This window comes from Perca fluviatilis, chromosome 4 (genome assembly GCF_010015445.1).
Source record: "Perca fluviatilis chromosome 4, GENO_Pfluv_1.0, whole genome shotgun sequence".
NCBI classification, from domain to species: Eukaryota; Metazoa; Chordata; class Actinopteri; order Perciformes; family Percidae; genus Perca; species Perca fluviatilis.
Genome location: NC_053115.1, coordinates 2,170,570 through 2,190,396, shown reverse-complemented (window position 1 = coordinate 2,190,396; position 19,827 = coordinate 2,170,570). Strand labels below are relative to the sequence as shown.

Below are 19,827 nucleotides of genomic sequence, written 5' to 3'. Positions count from 1 at the left end.
CCCGCGCGTCACGCATTGTTACATATCAATAACAAACAATACAGCTGACATCAACACACACGCATGTTCAGATTTTAATCATTGAATATCAATACCGACACGACAATATCAGACAAGACAGATAGAAGAAACACATGAGATAGACATTGAATCAATATACAATAACAGACAGAGACATTACCACATAATACAATAATATCATTACAGACATTGAGACACACACATAATACATGAACAATCATACACACACACAATACGACACACACAGGATACAGGGTAGATTTCCAGAGGTGTGTGTAATGTTGGTATAGCTACAGTAGCGCGAAGCAAGGTGCTATGATGCTTGTGCCCCACCGAGCGCGTGTCTGTGTGTGTGTGCCTGGTGGGTGTGTTCGTGTGTGGTGTGTGTTGGTGTGTGGGTGTGTGCGCAGCAGGTGTGTGTGTGTGTGTGTTGTTGTGTGTGTGTGTGTGTTGTGTGTGTTGGTGTGTGTGTGTGTGTGTGTGTGTGTGTGTGTGTGTGTGTGTGTGTGTGTGTGTGTGTGTGTGTATGTCTGTGTGTGGGTGTGTGTGTTGGTGTTGTGTGTGTGTGTGTGTTGTGTAAGGGTGTGTGTAGTGTGTGTGTGTGTGTGTGTTCGTGTGTGTGTGTGTGTGTCTGTGTGTGTGCGCGTGTGTGCGTGTGTGTGTGTGTGTGCGGTGCGCAGCGCTAGGAGTGTGTGTGTGTGTGTGTGTGTTGTGTGTGTGTGTGTTGTGTGTGTGTGTGTGTGTGTGTGTGTGGGTGTGTGTGTGTGTGTGTGTATGTCTGTGTGTGTGTGTGTGGTGTGTGTGTGTGTGTGTGTGTGTGTGTGTGTGTGTGTGTGTGTGTGTGTGTGTGGGTGTGTGTGTGTGTGTATGTCTGTGTGTGTGTGTTGTGTGTGTCTGTGTGTGTGTCTGTGTGTGTGTGTGTGTGTGTGTGTGGGTGTGTGTGTGTGTGTGTGTGTGTGTGTTCGGTGTGTTCGTGTGTGTGTGTGTGTGTGCTGTGTGCGTGTGTGTGGGTGTGTGTGTGTGTGTGCAGTTGCTGAATCTGTCTTCGTTTCAGATCAACAAAGGTCAGTTTAAAAGATTTTCATCAGATTTTGAGAGACTCTAGTCACCTCATCCCGCCCCCCGTTCCCGGGTGAGTCCCGACTGCCCCCCCCCCCTCCGACTGAACATGTCAGGTCGGCCAAAATGAACGCCGACGCCCCCCCCCCCACTGACGACGGCACGGGACACATCGAACAGACTCGAGTCACCTCACCAGACTGTCAGATGGATGATAATCGGCCTGGTGTGTCAGCGCCCTTAGATGAAGGGTTAATTGCTACACACACACACACACACACACACACGCATACACAGACGAACACACACACACACAGACGAACACACACACAAACACACACATATACACACACACACAAACACACATATACACACACACACACACGCATAAACAGACGAACACACACACACACACACATACACAGACAGACAGACAGACAGACAGAAACACACACAGACAGACACACACACACACACACAGACACAGAGACACACACTCACACACACACACACTCTCACACACACACACACACACACACACACACAGTGATACAGGGTAGATTTCCCAGAAGGCTGTGTGTGTAATGTAGGTTATAGCCTACAGTAGCTATGACAGCTAAGGGGCTGCTAAGTGATGCTTTGTGCCCCACTGCAGCGTGGGTCTGTGTGTGTGTGTGTCAAAGGTCGCGTGTGTGTGTGTGTGTGTGTGTGTGTTGGTGTTGGGGGAATCATACACTGTTAAATCAGCCTTTTCTCTCTGTACCACTCATCTCCCTGACTCTCTTTGTTCTCTTTACATGTCGCTTTCCTGCTCTTTTCTTTTAGCTCTCCAGGTCATTTTAACCACAGTTTATATTTTAATGAGACACTTTCTGAACACATAGTCATGTTTTTTTATTCCGATACAGGTGTTAAAACGATACTTTTAAAATGATGCCGGTACCTAAATGGTGCCTGAACCGATAATAAAACTTTTTTTTAAATAAATTAAGAAAGGCTTGTTTATTGCTAAGACCATATGGTCAAAATTAAATGATTTATTAAAAATAATATTAACTTATTTCACCAGTAAATTGCTGGTATACGGCTAAAAGAGCACAAGATGGGAAAAAGGTATTTTACAATTACTTTTAATGCACCACGACGCTGGCGAGGCGAGTTTCAAGTAAACATACCTTCAGCTGCAGACTGTTACGTCATGATGTTGGAATCCTCTCCAGGGAAATACAGTCACACGCTACACCGCTTAGCTGTCAGCATTTTAACCCTCTTTACTCCAGCTGCTAGCTAACGGTAGGCTAACAGTAGGCTAACGTTAGCTGCTGCGTAGTGTAGTGTTAACTAGTGTCACATGCAACGATGCTTCTGTTGCCTCTAACGTCCGTTTAAGAGCATCAGAGGGCAGCGCAGGCATTTAAGTGGCACCGAAACGAGGCACCGAAATCTGCGTTGCTATTCGGTCCGGTAGATACCGGTGCTAGCCTGGCTCCGCCCTCCTACGTACTTCCGCTCAATTAGAATTTTCCTTCAGTACATAATCTGGGTTTGCGGTATGGTCTTGGGTTTTCTCTGACCAATCTTTACCGGTCCAATCAGAGAACAGAGGGAGGGGCTGAGAACGATGATGTTGATGTCGTACGCTAGAAAGATGCAAGCAAAGCCATTCGGTCCGTTGTGGCAACGCTGCCGAATGTGAAGCAGAAACGCGTCAGGTGTCAGATAACGTCCATAATAATTGGACTTTGGGTTAGATTTTTTGATAGTTTTCAGTGGTTATGATGAGCAATATGAGAGAGAAATATGGTGATGATTGATCATTGTTTACTTACATTAAACCACATTTTTATTCATTAGTAAGCTAAGAAAGACGCGAGCGAAGCGAGCGTTCGGTCCGTTGTGTTAACGCTGCTGAATATCCAGAAGTTAAAGCCGGAGCGAGATCAGTCTTTGCTGAGTTGTGTTGGGGGCCATGATGTCGGGGTCCTCCTCCCCACGGGGTTCAGGAACAGTTTGAGTTTCCAGCTCGCTCCGTTAGTGGTGAAGGAGTTGGCTAAGGCTAACGCTAGCGATGCTAATGATAAATATAAGCCGATAGTTGTTGTCGGTCTCCCCTCTTGTTGCACATGTGCATGACATACGTCACGACCAAACGTTAGCGTTTGGTTCTGGCAGATCCAGAGTGGCTCTGGGCAGATCCAATAGTTTTAAACTTCAACAGAGTACCCGCCTTCAAGGAAGTTAACACTTGTTAATGGAGAGAGGCCAGACTCTCTGGACCAATGAAATGGACCAGAGTCTGGTAGGACCAGAGTCTGGTAGGACCAGGCTAATGGACCAGAGTCTGGTAGGACCAGGCTAGTGTATCAGAGTCTGGTAGGACCAGGCTAGTGTACCAGGGTCTGGTAGGACCAGGCTAGTGTACCAGGGTCTGGTAGGACCAGGCTAACAGGGTGCCGTATTACCACCGGGTCTTGGTACCCAACCTTAAACCACCTTGGTGTTTTTATGACAATGACAGTAAACGGCATGATAATGACTAATGATCTGTTTCAGACTGGTACAATCAGAGCAATTTTGAGTATGATCTTGAGCCAGTACATGAAATACCTTGAAAATGATCAATAACATGTCAAAATCAATCCTAAAACAATCAGGCAGCCAGTGTTGAGACACCTAAAGGTGCCCTGTGGCAGGTTATTCCCTTAGGCTTGTATGTATATACAGAAGGAAGGGCATCTACAGTCGAGGGGTTGCTCAGTCAAAAATTGAAGAGGCTTGGCCTTCAACTGCAGGTTGGATCGGCCACCAAAAAACCTAAAAACAGGTCTGAGAAAACTGTAAAACATGGAATATTGTCCTCATGCCAACTCTCATCTTTTGTGATAATTTTTTTAATTGTAATTTTAACCAATTTACAGTTAGACTATTGTATCTAAGGGCCCCATTTTAAAGATCTAAGTGCACAGCGTGAAGAGCCTGGCGCAGGTGTGTTTAGGGCGTGTCCAAATCCACTTTTGCTAGTTTAACGGCGGAAAAAAGGGTCCGTGTGCCGGGCGCCTGGTTCTAAAGGGTTGTACTTAGTGTCTTCATTAATCAGAGGTGTGTTTTGGGCGTAACATGCACCTGAACACACCTCCCTGTAAGACCAGCACGCCCAGAATGCACCTGAACACACCTCCCTGTAAGACCAGCACGCCCAGAATGCACCTGAACACACCTCCCTGTAAGACCAGCACGCCCAGAATGCACCTGAACACACCTCCCTGTAAGACCAGCACGCCCAGAATGCACCTGAACACACCTCCCTGTAAGACCAGCGCGCCCAGAATGCACCTGAACACACCTCCCTGTAAGACCAGCGCGCCCAGAATGCACCTGAACACACCTCCCTGTAAGACCAGCGCGCCCAGAATGCACCTGAACACACCTCCCTGTAAGACCAGCGCAGCCCGAATGCACCTGAACACACCTCCCTGTAAGACCAGCGCGCCCAGAATGCACCTGAACACACCTCCCTGTAAGACCAGCGCCCAGAATGCACCTGAACACACCTCCCTGTAAGACCAGCACGCCCAGAATGCACCTGAACACACCTCCCTGTAAGACCAGCACGCCCAGAATGCACCTGAACACACCTCCCTGTAAGACCAGCACGCCCAGAATGCACCCGAACACACCTCCCTGTAAGACCAGCACGCCCAGAATGCACCTGAACACACCTCCCTGTAAGACCAGCGCGCCCAGAATGCACCTGAACACACCTCCTTGTAAGACCAGCGCGCCCAGAATGCACCTGAACACACCTCCCTGTAAGACCAGCATGCCCATGGGTGCAAAGATGGGCGCAGGTGTATTTGTTATTTAAACGATGCGGGCGCTGGACGGGAAACTGACAACTGCGTCGGTCTTAAACTAGCAAAGACATTTGCGTCGGGCTTTTCATTGCGCCGGGTGCAAGACGGCCCAAGATCTTTAAGGTGAAAACATCGAGATACCAAACGTGCTCTGAAATAATGACAGCAGCTGAGGGGACAATTGATTCACAAGCTGCTTAGCAAACCTCTAACAAGAGCCGACAATTTCAATTCCTTGATCAGCAAGAGTGGAGTGTGGAAGTGTTTTTGGGCAGACTGAAATGACTTTCTGCTCAGAGAGACATTGGAAGAAGTCAATAAAGTACGTTTGTGAAATAAAGTCACTGAGGCATATCGAGTTGTGTGTGTGTGTGTGTGTGTGTGTGTGTGTGTGTGTGTGTGTACTGTTTTTTTCCCTAGGTCATAAAGGGGAGGGTCAATAAACAGTTTGGGTTGGCTGAAGATGTGTGTCCTTGCAAACAACTGGATCTCTGCCATTTCCACACCTGGCTGCGGTCAGAGTTCTGGATCACTGCCCCACACACACACACACACACACACACACACACACACACACACACACACACACACACACACACACACACACACACACAATTCTGCTTCACGGTGAAGTTAACAGGCTTGAATCTTCAGCCTCTGGCTGCTGAAAACTCACTTTCCCTCCTCATCCATCCATCCATCCATCCTTTTAATATCCTCTCTCCTTCCTTTGCTGCCCTTGATCTTCCAACATTTTTTAAAGACATGGAGCTCCATCACCCTGCTTCATGTTTTAAGGAATTTCAAACACTACGGAGTTCTTTTGACCCTGAATTTAGGAAAATATTGCATGGTTAAAATGATTTGTTGTGATTAAATTATAAAAAATGTTATCTGAGGTACAGGTAGAGAAATGTTAAGTTTTTCTTCTCCCAATGTCTGCCACAATTCATCATCAGGCAGGTTAGGTGAACTGGAAACTCTAGATAGCTCTATGATAGACTGTTGCTGTCATGGTGTTCCCTGCCTCTCATCCAAAGCATGCTGGAAAAAGGCTCCGGTCCCCAGAGACCCTTAACAGGATAATGGGTTTAGAGAATGGATGGATGGATGAATCATAGGTGCATGGTTGTTTCCTTGTGTGAGCACAGAGGAGCTACTGTATTGAGGTTCCACCCACACATGCTGGGGAAAACCATACAACAGATTAACCCTATAGTAGTCAGTTGAACAAAGAAACCACAAAGCAGTAGACTAAAGAGACAACCAGTCCCTCCAGAAAAACGTGATTATGCGATCGCATAATTCAACGCATAATCAGCCATTTTTTCAAATAACCGCACTTTCGCCGCATAAATTGCCGATTTCCGCACAAAATATGCGGTGCTTGCATGATGTCATAATCCCCGCATTTTCTTTGCAAAAAAGTCCCATAATATATCTTAGCAGAAAGTTGAAAAATGTTGAGTCTTCACACAAGAGCAGCCATTTAGCCCTGTTACCATGGGAACGTCATGAAGTGACGTCATTACGCAACGTGAACATCGTCTAAAAGCAGGTGTTGGGTGGGGGGGGGGGGATCACTGTTTTTTCTCTTTTTCATCAAACTACAGTTTTTGCAAGTTCCCACAATTTCATCGCATAAAATTGCATAAATATCATAGAGCATATTCCATCGCATTTTTTAAGAAAACGTGCCACATAATCAAGAATTTTTGCCCCGCAACAATCACAAAAAAACTCTCTTTTTCTGGAAGGACTGGACAATACAGTCTCACGGCAGTTCGTGAAATGGTCACGTCATTTTTAATCTATTGATTCGTGTACACTGACACGTTTATCTCGTTTTTTTTTTCGTGGTGGTCAGCACGTAATGGGAAGCATCTATACGGAGGGTGGGTTTATGAAAAGAAGAACGTGGGAAAGGAAAGGTCACACAGGAGACGGCCGCGGCCTCCTGGGTGAAAGTCCTGTGTTGTTTGACCCACACCCCAACCAACCTCCTTAAGCGGATTTTTGGCCTTTCATACTACTAGCTTTTTTCATTGGTTTTTTGAGTCACATATTTTTTTTTTAATATTAAAACTACACAAAAGGTAGTGCATTTATATGATTATTTTAAAATCTATTGCAAGTTTCTTATTTGATTTGGCCCATGGTGCAGCAGCAATATAAACTAGGGGTTCATCCACATTTTCTGCAGTACTGCAACAGCTCTTTAAGTAATTCAAGACATTAACTTTTAATGTGGTATTCCTCCTTGACTTGTGCAAAGGATTGGAGTTTTTTATTTTACTACCACAAATAAGGGAGGAAAGCCTCCAACAGTACAGCTGGAAATCAGATGTCTTACTTTTCTTCTGATTATTTATGCTTGGCAAGTTGACAGGACAATATGGGCCCGCTGAGAGCTGCCAACTGACTGACTGACTGACTGACTAAACAGCCGAAACAGCTGACTGTACTGACAACGAGCAGGGTGTAGACACAGTAAAGATGTTTTTAAATGGCTCAACAGCTTCCTCTAGTGGAGGTTACAAGGCAACACACCATCCACCTTTAGAGAGAATTCCCCTACAATAGACCTTTTTCACAGCAGACATGTTGACTTGGAAAAGCACAGCTGAGATTGATAACCTTAACGATGGCTCAGTTCCATCAAGTGTTCAGTTCCAGTAAGATATTTCAGTGAGTCAGCATGCACAATACCAGGACCTCTCCTAAGTGGAATGAAGCCATCAGTAATGGTTTAATACCAGGACCTCTCCTAAGTGGAATACAGCCATCAGTAATGGTTTAATACCAGGACCTCTCCTAAGTGGAATGAAGCCATCAGTAATGGTTTAATACCAGGACCTCTCCTAAGTGGAATACAGCCATCAGTAATGGTTTTGAATACAACTGTGCTGTTCCTACTATGACATGTCAACATGTCTGCCATGAAAAAGGTCTATAAGCTAAGTTATATTCTTTCCACTTATTTATGTGTTTTTTTAGGGCTCATATGATATTTTACTAAATGTATGACCCTAAGGGTTTTTAAACTTGAAGAGGCCTTATACTCATCTCTTTAATTGGATGGTTAACCAAGTGTGTGGGTTTTTAATAAATTGTAAAATATTCAAAAATTCAAACACTCTTCTTTTTTTCCTTTGCTCCTTTTTCAGATATCAATATGGCCGGCGAACCGAAGCCAACCAGATCCAAAAGCCTGAAGCGATCAGCAGCTTCTCTGTACAGGTACAAACCGCCGTTTATTGGGTTGGTTGTATTTCAATCAGGAGAGACTTCATTGCAGATATGCAAATGTTTATTGTAGAAAAGCATAATGTGAAATGTACATGAAATGTACAGTCTTTGGGGATTAGACTCTATCATTAACAATATTTAAAGGGGTAGAGAAACAGACATATCCCCCCCCCCCTTGTAAACACAGCACGCTGTGGTCAGTCCTTGTTTCCATCAGAGAGAGGTGATAGTAGTCAAGAAGGATCCTTGTTGTCATTACTCGCCGAACGGAAGAGAATACGATGGCGAGTAATAACAAGATACTGGCGTCGGCAGCTCCGGTTTTCTCGTGCACTGATTCGCTAGTCAAGGGCTAGAACTCCACCAATCAGATTGGTCATTGAGTCCGACTGCCCACTGGCCGATTCACCAAGTCAAATCGGCCCAAATGAAGGCTGACTGCACAGAACACACTGAACAGACTCGGGTCACCGACCTCGCCAGATAATCGGGTTGGTGTGTCAGCACCTTTAAAGGTTAAGACTTGAGACCTGCTTGTGTCTTGCACATGTGTGACTTACTCCCAGCTCTGCTGTATACCCATAAATGTGTTGACCACAAAAACAAATGCAGGTGCTCATGTGGGACTGAGATCTAAACCACGTTAAGTGAAAAGAGCCAAGGCTGTAAAACCACCTACGCTGGATAACAACACCCTGAAGAACGTTAAGGCCGAGACCTGTAGGTGTTTTATTAACAACACCACCCTGAAGAAGTAATCAGCTTCTATTTTTTAACATGTCAGCCCTCTTCAGTTAAAGGCTGTTTGACTTTTGCATGAATATTTAGCCTTGACATTTTGATTGTATAGGGATAGTATTTCAGATTTTTACCTATTAATCATTTATTTTAATGAATTAATTACTTTCTGGTAGTAATCAGTTTCCTTGTTTCCCTTGTATTGAAAAGGTGGGGTGAGTCACGCTACCTTAAATAGTTGCTGAACCTGAACTTTTTGTCCTGTAATTGTTTGAAAACGGCTTCAGAAGCTTTCATGACTGACAAAGGTAATATTATTTGGCAGTTATTGTTTATAAATATCAGTATTGAGCCTGCCAAAGGTTTATTACTCCAAACCCTTAAAATAAAAATGAAGAAACAAGTGGCTTGCACTCGTGTACTAAGTATTACGAGTATGCTCTTATATTTAAGGTGGTAGACAGAATATTAGAAACCAATATCAAGAATATCAGAAATAATAATACAGTCCCAAAACAATAGCTTCTCATAAAAAGTCTTAAAGCGCTTATTTTCAGGTTGTAATTACATTTAGAGGTTGTACCAGAATAGGTTTATGTGGTTTAATTTTCAAAAAACACCATATTATTGTTGTACTGCACATTGCTGCAGCTCCTCTTTCACTGTATGCACATGCACAAAAAGATATATAACACAATAAAGGAAAGGGGAAAAGCCAAAAAGCATAATATGAGCACTTTAAGCAGTTGTTTCAAAAACATTGCCTCAATATTTTAAAGCTGTAATATATATTTTTTCTTCTTTCTGTTGGATTTCTGACAGTAGCTAATCTAGTTAGTAAGGCAGTAGCTTTACATAATTAAGCCAATCAAATAAATAGTTTACCATGTTAAGACAGTTTGCTAAAGAGAGAGAGAAGTGAGAGAGATGACAGCAGGGAGAGCAACTGACCTGCTACTTTCCCTGGTCTAACCACGACACATATTGACCTTGTTTGGATTGACTAACAGCTGGGAATCAGCTTTCTCCACTTTGAAAATGATTAAAACCAAGTGGCTCAACAGCGTGCACCAACATAATAATAATAATAATAATAATAATAATAATAATAATAATAACAATTTATTCTTTATTAATCCCACAAGGAAAATTACAGTGTTTTTCACTCTGTTGTTATTATACACATTACACACAGGCCTGAATTACACACACACATGCTCAGTACCTATACATGCACTAATGGAGAGATGTCAGAGTGGGGGGGCTGCAGCTGTCGATGGCCTTGCTCAAGAGCACCTTGGCAGTGCCCAGGAGGTGAACTGGCACCTCTCCAGTCCACCACCACTTGTACCAGCAACCCCTTCAGTTCCCATCCCAACTCCATCCAGACTGAGCTACTGCTAATGTCAGTAGCGGGGGGGTTTTCAGGTAATTCCAAAGTAATTCCGTCCGCGGCGATATTAGCCTCTCCGGGTACTCCTTTGGCGTCATTTTTCAACGCGCTTGGTCGCGACCCTAAGCGTCACTTCTTGACCCATCCACCACCCAACCTACCAGGGTGTAGTAGGGCATAGTAAGGTGTAGCAGGGCATAGTAGGGCATAGCCGGGCGTAGCCGGGTGTAACCGGGTGTAGTAGGGCATAGCAGGGTGTAGTAGGGTGTAGTAGGGCATAGCAGGGCATAGTAGGGTGTAGCAGGGCATAGTAGGGTGTAGTGAGGCGTAGCAGGGCATAGTAGGGCATAGTAGGGTGTAGCGGGGCATATGTGGGCGTAGCCGGGAGTAACGGGCGTAGTAGGGCATAGCAGGGCATAGTAGGGTGTAGCAGGGCGTAGTAGGGCGTAGCAGGGCAAAGTAGGTCATAGTAGGTTGTAGCAGGGCATAATAGGGCAGAGTAGGGTGTAGCAGGGCGTAGCAGGGCGTAGTAGGGCAGAGTAGGGTGTAGCAGGGCATAGTAGGGTGTAGCAGGGCATAGCAGGGCATAGTAGGGTGTAGCGGGCATAGCAGGTTGTAGCGTGCATAACAAGGCATAGTAGGGTGTAGTAGGGCATAGTAGGGTGTAATGTGCATAGTAGGGTGTAGCAGGGTGTAGTAGGCCATAGTACGGTGTATTGTGCATAGTAGGGTGTAGCAGGGTGTAGTAGGGCATAGTAGGGTGTAGCAGGTCGTAGTAGGGTGTAGCAGGGCATATCAGGGCATAGTAGGGCGTCAACTATGAGCGATCACTTACACATTACAAAGTAATTTGATCAATTTGAATACAAAAAATGATCAAGCAGGTTTCAGTGAAGGGCAGTATTTATTTCTAGATCGTTTACTCCTACATAATTTCAATTCAATTTTATTCAATTTTATTTATAGTATCAAATCATAACAGGGTTTTCTCGAGACACTTTACAGATAGAGTAGGTCTAGACCACACTCTATAAATTCCAAGGGTTTCATTCTTTGGTTGAAAACCCTAATCCTGTTTTCAGGGACGTGCACTAACTGAATTCTTTATTGTAAAATGTGTCAGAAACATTAACATACTATACATGATTCTCGAAAATTCAGTTTCTGTTGCCAGGTTTTATTTAGTCGTTGTCGTGTTTAATTCTCTCTTTCTGGCCCTTGGGGATGAAACAGAGTATGTAGTGGTTTCTTTGCCTCTCCCACACAGTTGCTTTTGTAATTATTGCCTTTTTTTAATGCATTTTTTCCTGCATTTGTATGTGAAAATATGAACTGCAAAACCATTGTTTTGTATTATTGTGTTGTCACTATGTGCTTTTGTGCTTCTTTCCCAGTGGCTATGAGTTTGACTATGATTACTACAGAGAAGACTTCTATGACAGGTAAGAGAATGGATGGTTCTTCCCACATTCCTCAAGCGTCTCTTTAAAAATAACCAAAGATGATTGATGTGATGCTAGCATCAAAGGGAAACAGGTGACGCTCACTGACCAAATACACAAGATCAGTCCAAAATATGATGAAGTCTTTGGTTCAATAGGCCTATGTCACACAACAATTGAAGACTGGAAAACCGTCTCTGAGACAGGGCTCTTCCAGTTAGCTTTAGGACCCCGATGGATACTGCTGAACCAGGTCTCTCTGCTACCTGCCTGATGTCACCTACGACCATGTGGTTGGGATTGTAAATGAACTCAGAACACACACACACACACACACACACACACACACACACACACACACACACACACACACATAGACAACGTTAGCATGCTAGCGCTAGCATGCTACCTTGTTCTCAATAGGAAAGCACTGCTACAACACACACTAGTTCACCATAATCTCCAAAAGAACGACTTCCATGTGCGCCCTGGTTTAGAAGAAGTCTCCCAGCTAATCCTGCCTTGGAACTGACTGAAGTTGGAGAAACAGCCTTTCTTTTACTGTCTATGGAGCTAGCTGACATGAGCTACATCTGAGCTACTGAGCATGTGCGAGTGCAATCAAAGATAGTACAGAAGAAAAGAGGTCTCACTCTTTAGCTAAAACAGAGACCTGAACACAGGGTGAAAAGAGGAGCTGCAGCAATGTGCAGTACAACAGAAATATGGTGTTTTTAGATAATTAAACCATGTACCATGGTTGTTTGGTACAATCTCAAAATACAATTATGAACCTGAAAACGAGCATAATATGGGCGCTTTAAGTGAGAGTTTGTGAACTAAGTCTGTTAGTGACAGACAAACAATTAAAGGTTCAAAGGGCTTGAAACAGGTTTAATATCCTGTGTGTCTGTTGCCGATGCTATGCACCTGTAACCCAGTAGTAGTAGTATGTTCCCTGTGTACAGCAGTAGTAGTATGTTTCCTGTGTACAGCGTTAACACTTTTGCAAGGCACTGTATACGTGTCCCATTCTCATTAGGGGCTGCATTGGTCCTGAATTGGCCCTGCTGAGCAGGACAGAAAGTAAATGTGTCCAGCTGAAATTAATCAGCTATGAGTCATCCAGATTAGATTAGATTGGATTGTCATTGTGCAGAGAACAAGTACAAAGACAACGAAATGCAGTTTGCGTCCAACCAGAAGTGCAAAAAGAGCAGAAAAGTGCCAAGTGATATACAAGTATAGACAGGACAAGAAATATAGTGCAGTGAAGACAGTAGTGCACAGTTGGTTTTGGTTTACAGACGATCCCAGATGTCAAAATAATTCATGCCTCCAATCTCAGGATGGGATGCTTGCATTTACCCTCAGACAAAATAATAAAACAATCCAGGGTTATTCAGTGTCATATGCAGAGGTTTTGAAACTTTTGCATTGCAGAGGTTTTGTGTTTCCCAAAAGACAGTCATGCTTGTGAGTGATAAACAACCACCACCACCACCCCCACCGAAACCTCTTTTGACTCTTGTCATAAGACATCAAGCTTTGTCTCTCTGAAATAAAGCAGCAGAAATGGCTAATCAAGGATTATTCATCTCGCTGGGAGAGGAAGAGCTGTTGTCTCTGGGAATTCTCTGAATTATACTGAATATGTCACGAGTTACTTTGCCTGTGCTCATTCGAACAAAGAGGGATGTTATTGAACACATGGCTTGCCCTCTGGATCTAACATGAGGCGTTTCATGCGTTTTTAGTCACTGGAGTGCCCTGCTTTGACTTGACAAATGTAACATTTCTCAAGATGGCTGCTATGCTTTGTGTCTGAGAGCATAGACAGTATATATAAACTCGACCACCAGACCCCGTGTCTCTGTATGAGACCAGTGAAGGATATCAGAAGTCTCTTTCCCGGTGCTGGCTGAGCGTTACTGAGCAGCCTCCAACTGAGCTTGAAGACGTAGATGTGACGTGAGCAACCTGTCTGAAAGTGTGAAGTCTTCTGGTAGCTGTGCCGAGAGAAATCTCAATCATTCCCAATCTTACAGAGACGGAGAGCGTAGGTATATGTAAGGAGATAACATAGGCACAGGCTAATTACTGATCACTAACATGCTAGTTAACATCAGTAATTAAACCTAAACAGATAATGGAAGTCCAAACTGCCTGAGAGCTTCTCCTGTACTATACGGTAATTCCTCTACTGTGTGACAGTAAGTCTCGTGGTTATGACCCAATCGTTAGCCTATTTTTATAAAAGCGTCTGCTACGGAGCCATAACGTGAGCTACAAGGTAATGGAGCCTTTTATACATTGTCGTGTTTCTTTAGAAATAAACAACGGACAAATAGAGTCTTTAAACGCTTCAGATGTAAAGTGACGTCAAAATGAATGGGAGTCAATGGGATGGTAACGGGAGGTGATCGCTTTGTAGCATCAAAATGGAGGTTCGAGTTCTGAAGCGAATCTTACCCCCCTTGTCTGAGAGGCCTGTCTAAATCTAATACGAGTCTACTTATGTAATCCTCTCTTAAAGGTCCAATGTGTAGGAATTTCGTAATCAACTCACTCTCACCACGCAGTTCAAAGTAGGTATTACAGCTACGGTAGCCTTCACGCTTCAAAAAGCCTGTCTCTTGCTCTTTTCAATCTCCTTTTTCTTTTCATGGGCGAAGAAGACTTCTGTTCCTGAAATTGTGATTTTGAATACATGTGGTCCTCCATGTTTCCTTCTTCAAACTTACCACCGGGGCCGGGAAGCTACGATACCCATTAGCAGCATTAGCAGCATTAGCAGCATTAGCAGCAGCTGAGAGGTTATCATGTGACAAAACAGGAAAGGTGGAGCAGTATGTCCTGTATGTCCATTACACACACACACACACGCAACGCGCGTAGTCAATAACTGGCCCGTCCAGCCAAGTTTGATCAAAATACGTTTTGTTATGAAAAATATTCAAATGTATGTAAAAAAAAGAAATAGTAACAGAACTAGTTGTGTGTGTGTTTAATGCGTCTTCTCTGCTGATTAAAACGAAACTGTTTAAACCATAGAATAAGGATCAAACAATTAGGACGCCTTGGAACGTAGGTGGTTGCTACGGTAACAACAGGCAGACTCTCCGGGCTGCCTTCAGCAGCTAACGTTAGCTAGCTGGCTTTTTAGACAACGTACCATGGATGTGTTAAGCAATGCACTGTTAAAAGTTACTGCGACAACAGTGGCTTCTCCTCAAAGTGGTACGGACAGTTTTCTTGGATGGAATCCAGTGTAAGTAAGGACGAGCTTTTCTGCAGCATGTGCAGAGCTGACAGCCAATCAGAGATACTTATTTATCCCTGTATGGTGTCCGTGAGTGCAGAGAAAGGCACCTTTAAATAAAATGTATATTATTATTAATCACAGAAGAAAGTTTGACAAATCCTCTAGACCAACCTGGGACTAGATGGCAGAAATATGGATATTGAGCGTGCCCAGAAAATTGGCCAGTACCAGGAGGGGTGAAGGTCTAGGAAAACTGTTGTGAAACATTGTGCTTTAAAGGCAGAGACAGTATCTTTTCTTCTGCCAAGAAATTCAACATCTATATAAATGAAGACTTCTCAGAGGCTGTGCAACTTCAGAGGAATGCCCAAGTTGAAAGCTGCCTGAGAAAAGGGGGATTAAAGCCAGCCTGAAGAATGATACGCTGGTCGTCATGCCAAGTGGTGAACAAACTCAATATTCTACTTAAAGTGCCTTATGGTTTAATATTTTTATTGAAGGATGTTTTCATTGGTTGTCTCTATACACCCAGTTCTAAGGAGAAATATTTGGATAGAATATGTTAAACTTTAGATATAGTGACAGATGAAAATACAGATAACTTTCTTCTTGGCGACCTGAATAATAATAATAATAATACATTTTATTTAAATGCGCCTTTCTCTGCACTCAAGGACACCGTACAGGGACACAAAAGACATTAAAAGCAGCAAAAAATAAAGAATACAACAACAATAAAACAACAGAAAGAGGCAGCAAATTGACATCAAGTGGAATATGCAGTTTTAAGTTTTTAGTATGAGGTAAGAAGATGATTTCTATGGCAGATAGTGATGATAGCTTTCAACCTTACTCAGGTTATGACTCACCTTACATTAATTAACCCTTGTGGTGTCTTCCCCTCAACCATAAAAAAACACTTTTGTTGTCCCTATCTCAATATTTCAGTCAAATGTTTTGTGTTTTACATTTTAGTGTTTTTTTTTCCCTTTGTTTTGGTCACTTTTTTCAATATTTGAATCATTAATCGTTTAATGTTTTTGTCACTTTATCAATGTTTTGGGTGCTTAATTTGACGTTTTTGACACTTTTTTTGCGATCTTGATCGTGTTTTTCATCGTTTTTTTGTTGTTGCTTTTTTAAATGTTTTGTCATGTTTTTAATTTTTTTTATTTTTGGTCACATAAAAAAACTTTTAAAACAGGTCAAATTTTACCCGAGGACAACTTGAGGGTTAAACAGGCTGTTGCCATGGACGGGTTTCTGATCATTGACTACGGCAGACCATTTTCATCAGCGGGTAACCTCTGAATGAGTAGCCATGTAGTAAGCACTTTAATGAGCGGGATAATGTAGAGCGAGTAGGTCATTAATTTCGAATTAGAACCCCTTCAGGCTGATTCAAGACCCTTCAGCTTGGCACCACCCTGTCAGTGTTCAAATTCACAATAATGACTGGCTCGCTCTACATCAGGGGGGTCAAACTAATTTTCCCAGAGGGCCACACTAGAAAAAAGAGAATCACACCAAGGGCCAGACATGGAGAGTTTATTTGTTTTTGTTCAGACTTTTTTGTGGCTTTCTCAGACATTTTTCACCTTTTTTGTAAATTTGTTGCTTTTTCTGACATTTGTGTACACTTTTTGTCGCATTTTTGTTGACATGAAGCTCTACAAAAGTCATCAAAAGAGTTCCTTAGCAGTCGTAGAATTTAGCAAATCAAGCAAAACAATGATAATTTTTTAACAACAACCTGTTTCTCAGCATGAATATTAAACTATCTCTCTGCTTCTTCTGGGGGAATTTCTGAGTCTCAGAATCGGCAAATCTGACAAATTCTGCTTTGAATGCCGGGTAATTACAGTTAGAAAAACACTTTCCTGTGTTTTTAGTTTGGAGCACAATCAGGCGGGCCAAAATTTATTGTGAACCCAAATAAATAATAAATCTGCAAGGGGCCGGATTTGGCCCGCAGGCCTTGAGTTTGGCACGTGCTGTACATTATCCCTTACTTGGAACCCCGGTTGATGCAGGATCCCGACGCAACCCTGATGCGGTTCACCATACGTTATTCCTTACTTAAAAGGTCCCATGGCATGAAAACTTCACTTTACGAGGTTTTTTAACATTAATATAATGGTGGCTAGAAATGGTGATAGGTGTAAACCGAGCCCTGGGTATCCTGCTCTGCCTTTGAGAAAATGAAAGCTCAGATGGACCAATCGGGAATCTTCTCCTTATGAGGTCATAAGGAGCAAGGAGCAAGGTTATCTCCCCTTTCTCTGCTTTGCCCGCCCAGAGAATTTGGCCCACCCATGAGAGAGAGACATCATGGTTTTCAAACGAGAAAAGTGGCAGTTGGTCAAGGCCACACCCCCACCCTCCAACTTGCCCCCCCTCTCTCCTCCTCAATAGCTACAGACACAGAAATGGTACATCCTAAGGAAAGCTCATTGTGGGACTGGCTCTAGTGGCTGTAATTCTGCACCAAGGCTGAATTTTGGGAAAGAGACTTTAGATACAGTATTAGGGGACCACTAAGGCCTATATAAAAGAGACTTCAGATACAGTATTAGGGGACCACTAAGGTCTATATAAAAGAAACTTCAGATACAGTATTAGGGGACCACTAAGGTCTATATAAAAGAGACTTCAGATACAGTATTAGGGGACCACTAAGGTCTATATAAAAGAGACTTCAGATACAGTATTAGGGGACCACTAAGGTCTATATAAAAGAGACTTCAGATACAGTATTAGGGGACCACTAAGGTCTATATAAAAGCATCCAAAGAGCACCATGTCAGGGGTGCTTTAATAATGTTGACTCATTTGTGAAAGATTGTTAAAAATGTACAATGCTTTTGATGTACGTCATTGCCAACATTGCCTTGAAGATTTCATGGACAAATAAGTGAAGTAGGTGGATGAGCATGCTCCACTTGGAAACAGGACTGTGTAGTGCAGTAGTGCACCATGGGTTGAACTTGAGTGGATATCTCCAATGTTTCAGACATTGCATGCAACATCGTGGCTGCGCAACCGGTACATGTCCGAGCCTCCCAAACGGGTGACCTGGGACTCAGTTGGCTGCTTGTCGGTTAACAGTTAATGATAAAGAGAATCTCTTATCAGTAAAAAAAACACCTAAATTAGCATCTGTATGCGTGACATTACTCAGATAAAGGGCATTATTTGCATTGGATAGTATGGCTACACTCTCCTGCCCACCTGCACAAACCAAAGCACACTGCCCTGCTTTTCCTCCAGATCACCTCTCCAGCTACCTGTCCACCACCATACTTCGGTCTTGAACCAGCAACCCTCTGGTTCCCAATCCAACTCCCTACTGACTGAGCTACTGCCCCCCCCTGCCTTTTTTCAAACATCAGATTTTAACTTTACTTGACATGATGGTAAATCTTTCCACGTCTCTTCTGCCAACTGAATCATAAAACATCCAGAGTGATGTAATAATAATGATCTCCATAACCTTGCACAACCCTTTCCTGCTTGCACACTTGATGTGAAATACTGTACAGTTAGTAGAAGAAGAAGACGACAAGGGGCTTTATTGCTGTGCCCTAAGGTGTGGTGCTCTTGCTCGATCAGTCAGTTCATCCGTTGTCCTATTGGCCCATCTGTTGTCCCAATGTTCCTCCAACACAAAGCACATTTTTTCATTCAGCATTGGCCAGACTTGCATCAGATGCTTCACTTTAGTCGTAAATTCCTAATCCAGATAAATGCGCATACCATGGAAAAAGATCTCTTTCATCCAATACTTTTCTGTTAATGTCGTAGATTGCGAAATGCACAATAATTGGTCTCATGAACCGGTCCCTTGCCTTTAATATACCCACACAATGTGTTCGGGGAATTTGGGGTTAATTTTCCATGAGCAGAACATCTTTAAATAATTTCTGCATGAAAGCAGTTATGTCGTTCCTTTCACTCTGCTCTGCTGTGTTGTAGATGCATTTTCAATATAGTCCATCTGGTCACCTATCTAAATGACACGGCTGTGTTTTAATATTTTCTGATCCTTCAGTCCATCCACCCTGGTCTCCAGCTCTAATACTCTTGTGTTCATTGTCTCCACATCTGGTCGTAAATCCTTTTGTTTGTTGCATTATTTTCTTATTGTCCCGCTCTGTATCAGATCTTTAAATTCCACTCTGAAGTCTTTAAAGGTGCCCTGCCACACAAAACCGTTTTTACTTGCATTTGTTGAAATCTGTTAGGTCCATATGTGTTTGTGTTATGTGGTGAATGTGAAAATGAACTGCTACCTCCTCTGTCAGCTCTAGCCCCTGAACAGAAATAAGCAGAGAAATCAGACCAATCACAAAAGCTGGTCAGTCTGACATCATGTTGCCTGAGCTCATTACTATTCATGAGCTCGCCCAGTTGCGCTGGGTAAAGGATGCTGACAGCCAGGCTCTCATTGGCTAGCTGTTAGCCAATCAGAGCAGCTTAGCTCGTTGAATATTAATGAGAACTGGCACAAATCGAGCAGAGTCTTCCTGCAGGCTTTCTATACCACGCTAGAATGGCTTGAAACAAGGTAACCAAGGTTACAGAGTCCATGGTAGAACTTCAGACATCACCACAAAGTCATGAAACACGTGTGGCAGGGCACCTTTAATGTCTCCATAGATGTAATCCTTCAGCTCCCAGATTGATTATCTGCCATCGTTTGTGCCTCTGGCGTCGGTGTTGAAGTTTTAAATCAGATTTGTTTGCTTTTTCCCGTCGTGTCTTCTTTCATGTATTCATCCCCTGCAAGTTTGCTTTGTCTTTGTT

At 43.2% G+C, this 19,827-nt stretch overlaps 1 protein-coding gene across 3 annotated transcripts in view; it reads left to right on the top strand.

Annotated features, from left to right (window-relative positions):
• Positions 1-19,827, top strand: part of raly (RALY heterogeneous nuclear ribonucleoprotein) — a 221,264-nt gene that overhangs the window by 129,628 nt on the left and 71,809 nt on the right. For all 3 annotated transcript variants that reach the window (XM_039796481.1, XM_039796479.1, XM_039796480.1), the window contains 2 exons: positions 8,102-8,174; positions 11,709-11,756. In XM_039796481.1, the coding sequence (XP_039652415.1) occupies positions 8,102-8,174; positions 11,709-11,756 (121 nt within the window). The remainder of the gene's footprint in view (positions 1-8,101; positions 8,175-11,708; positions 11,757-19,827) is intronic.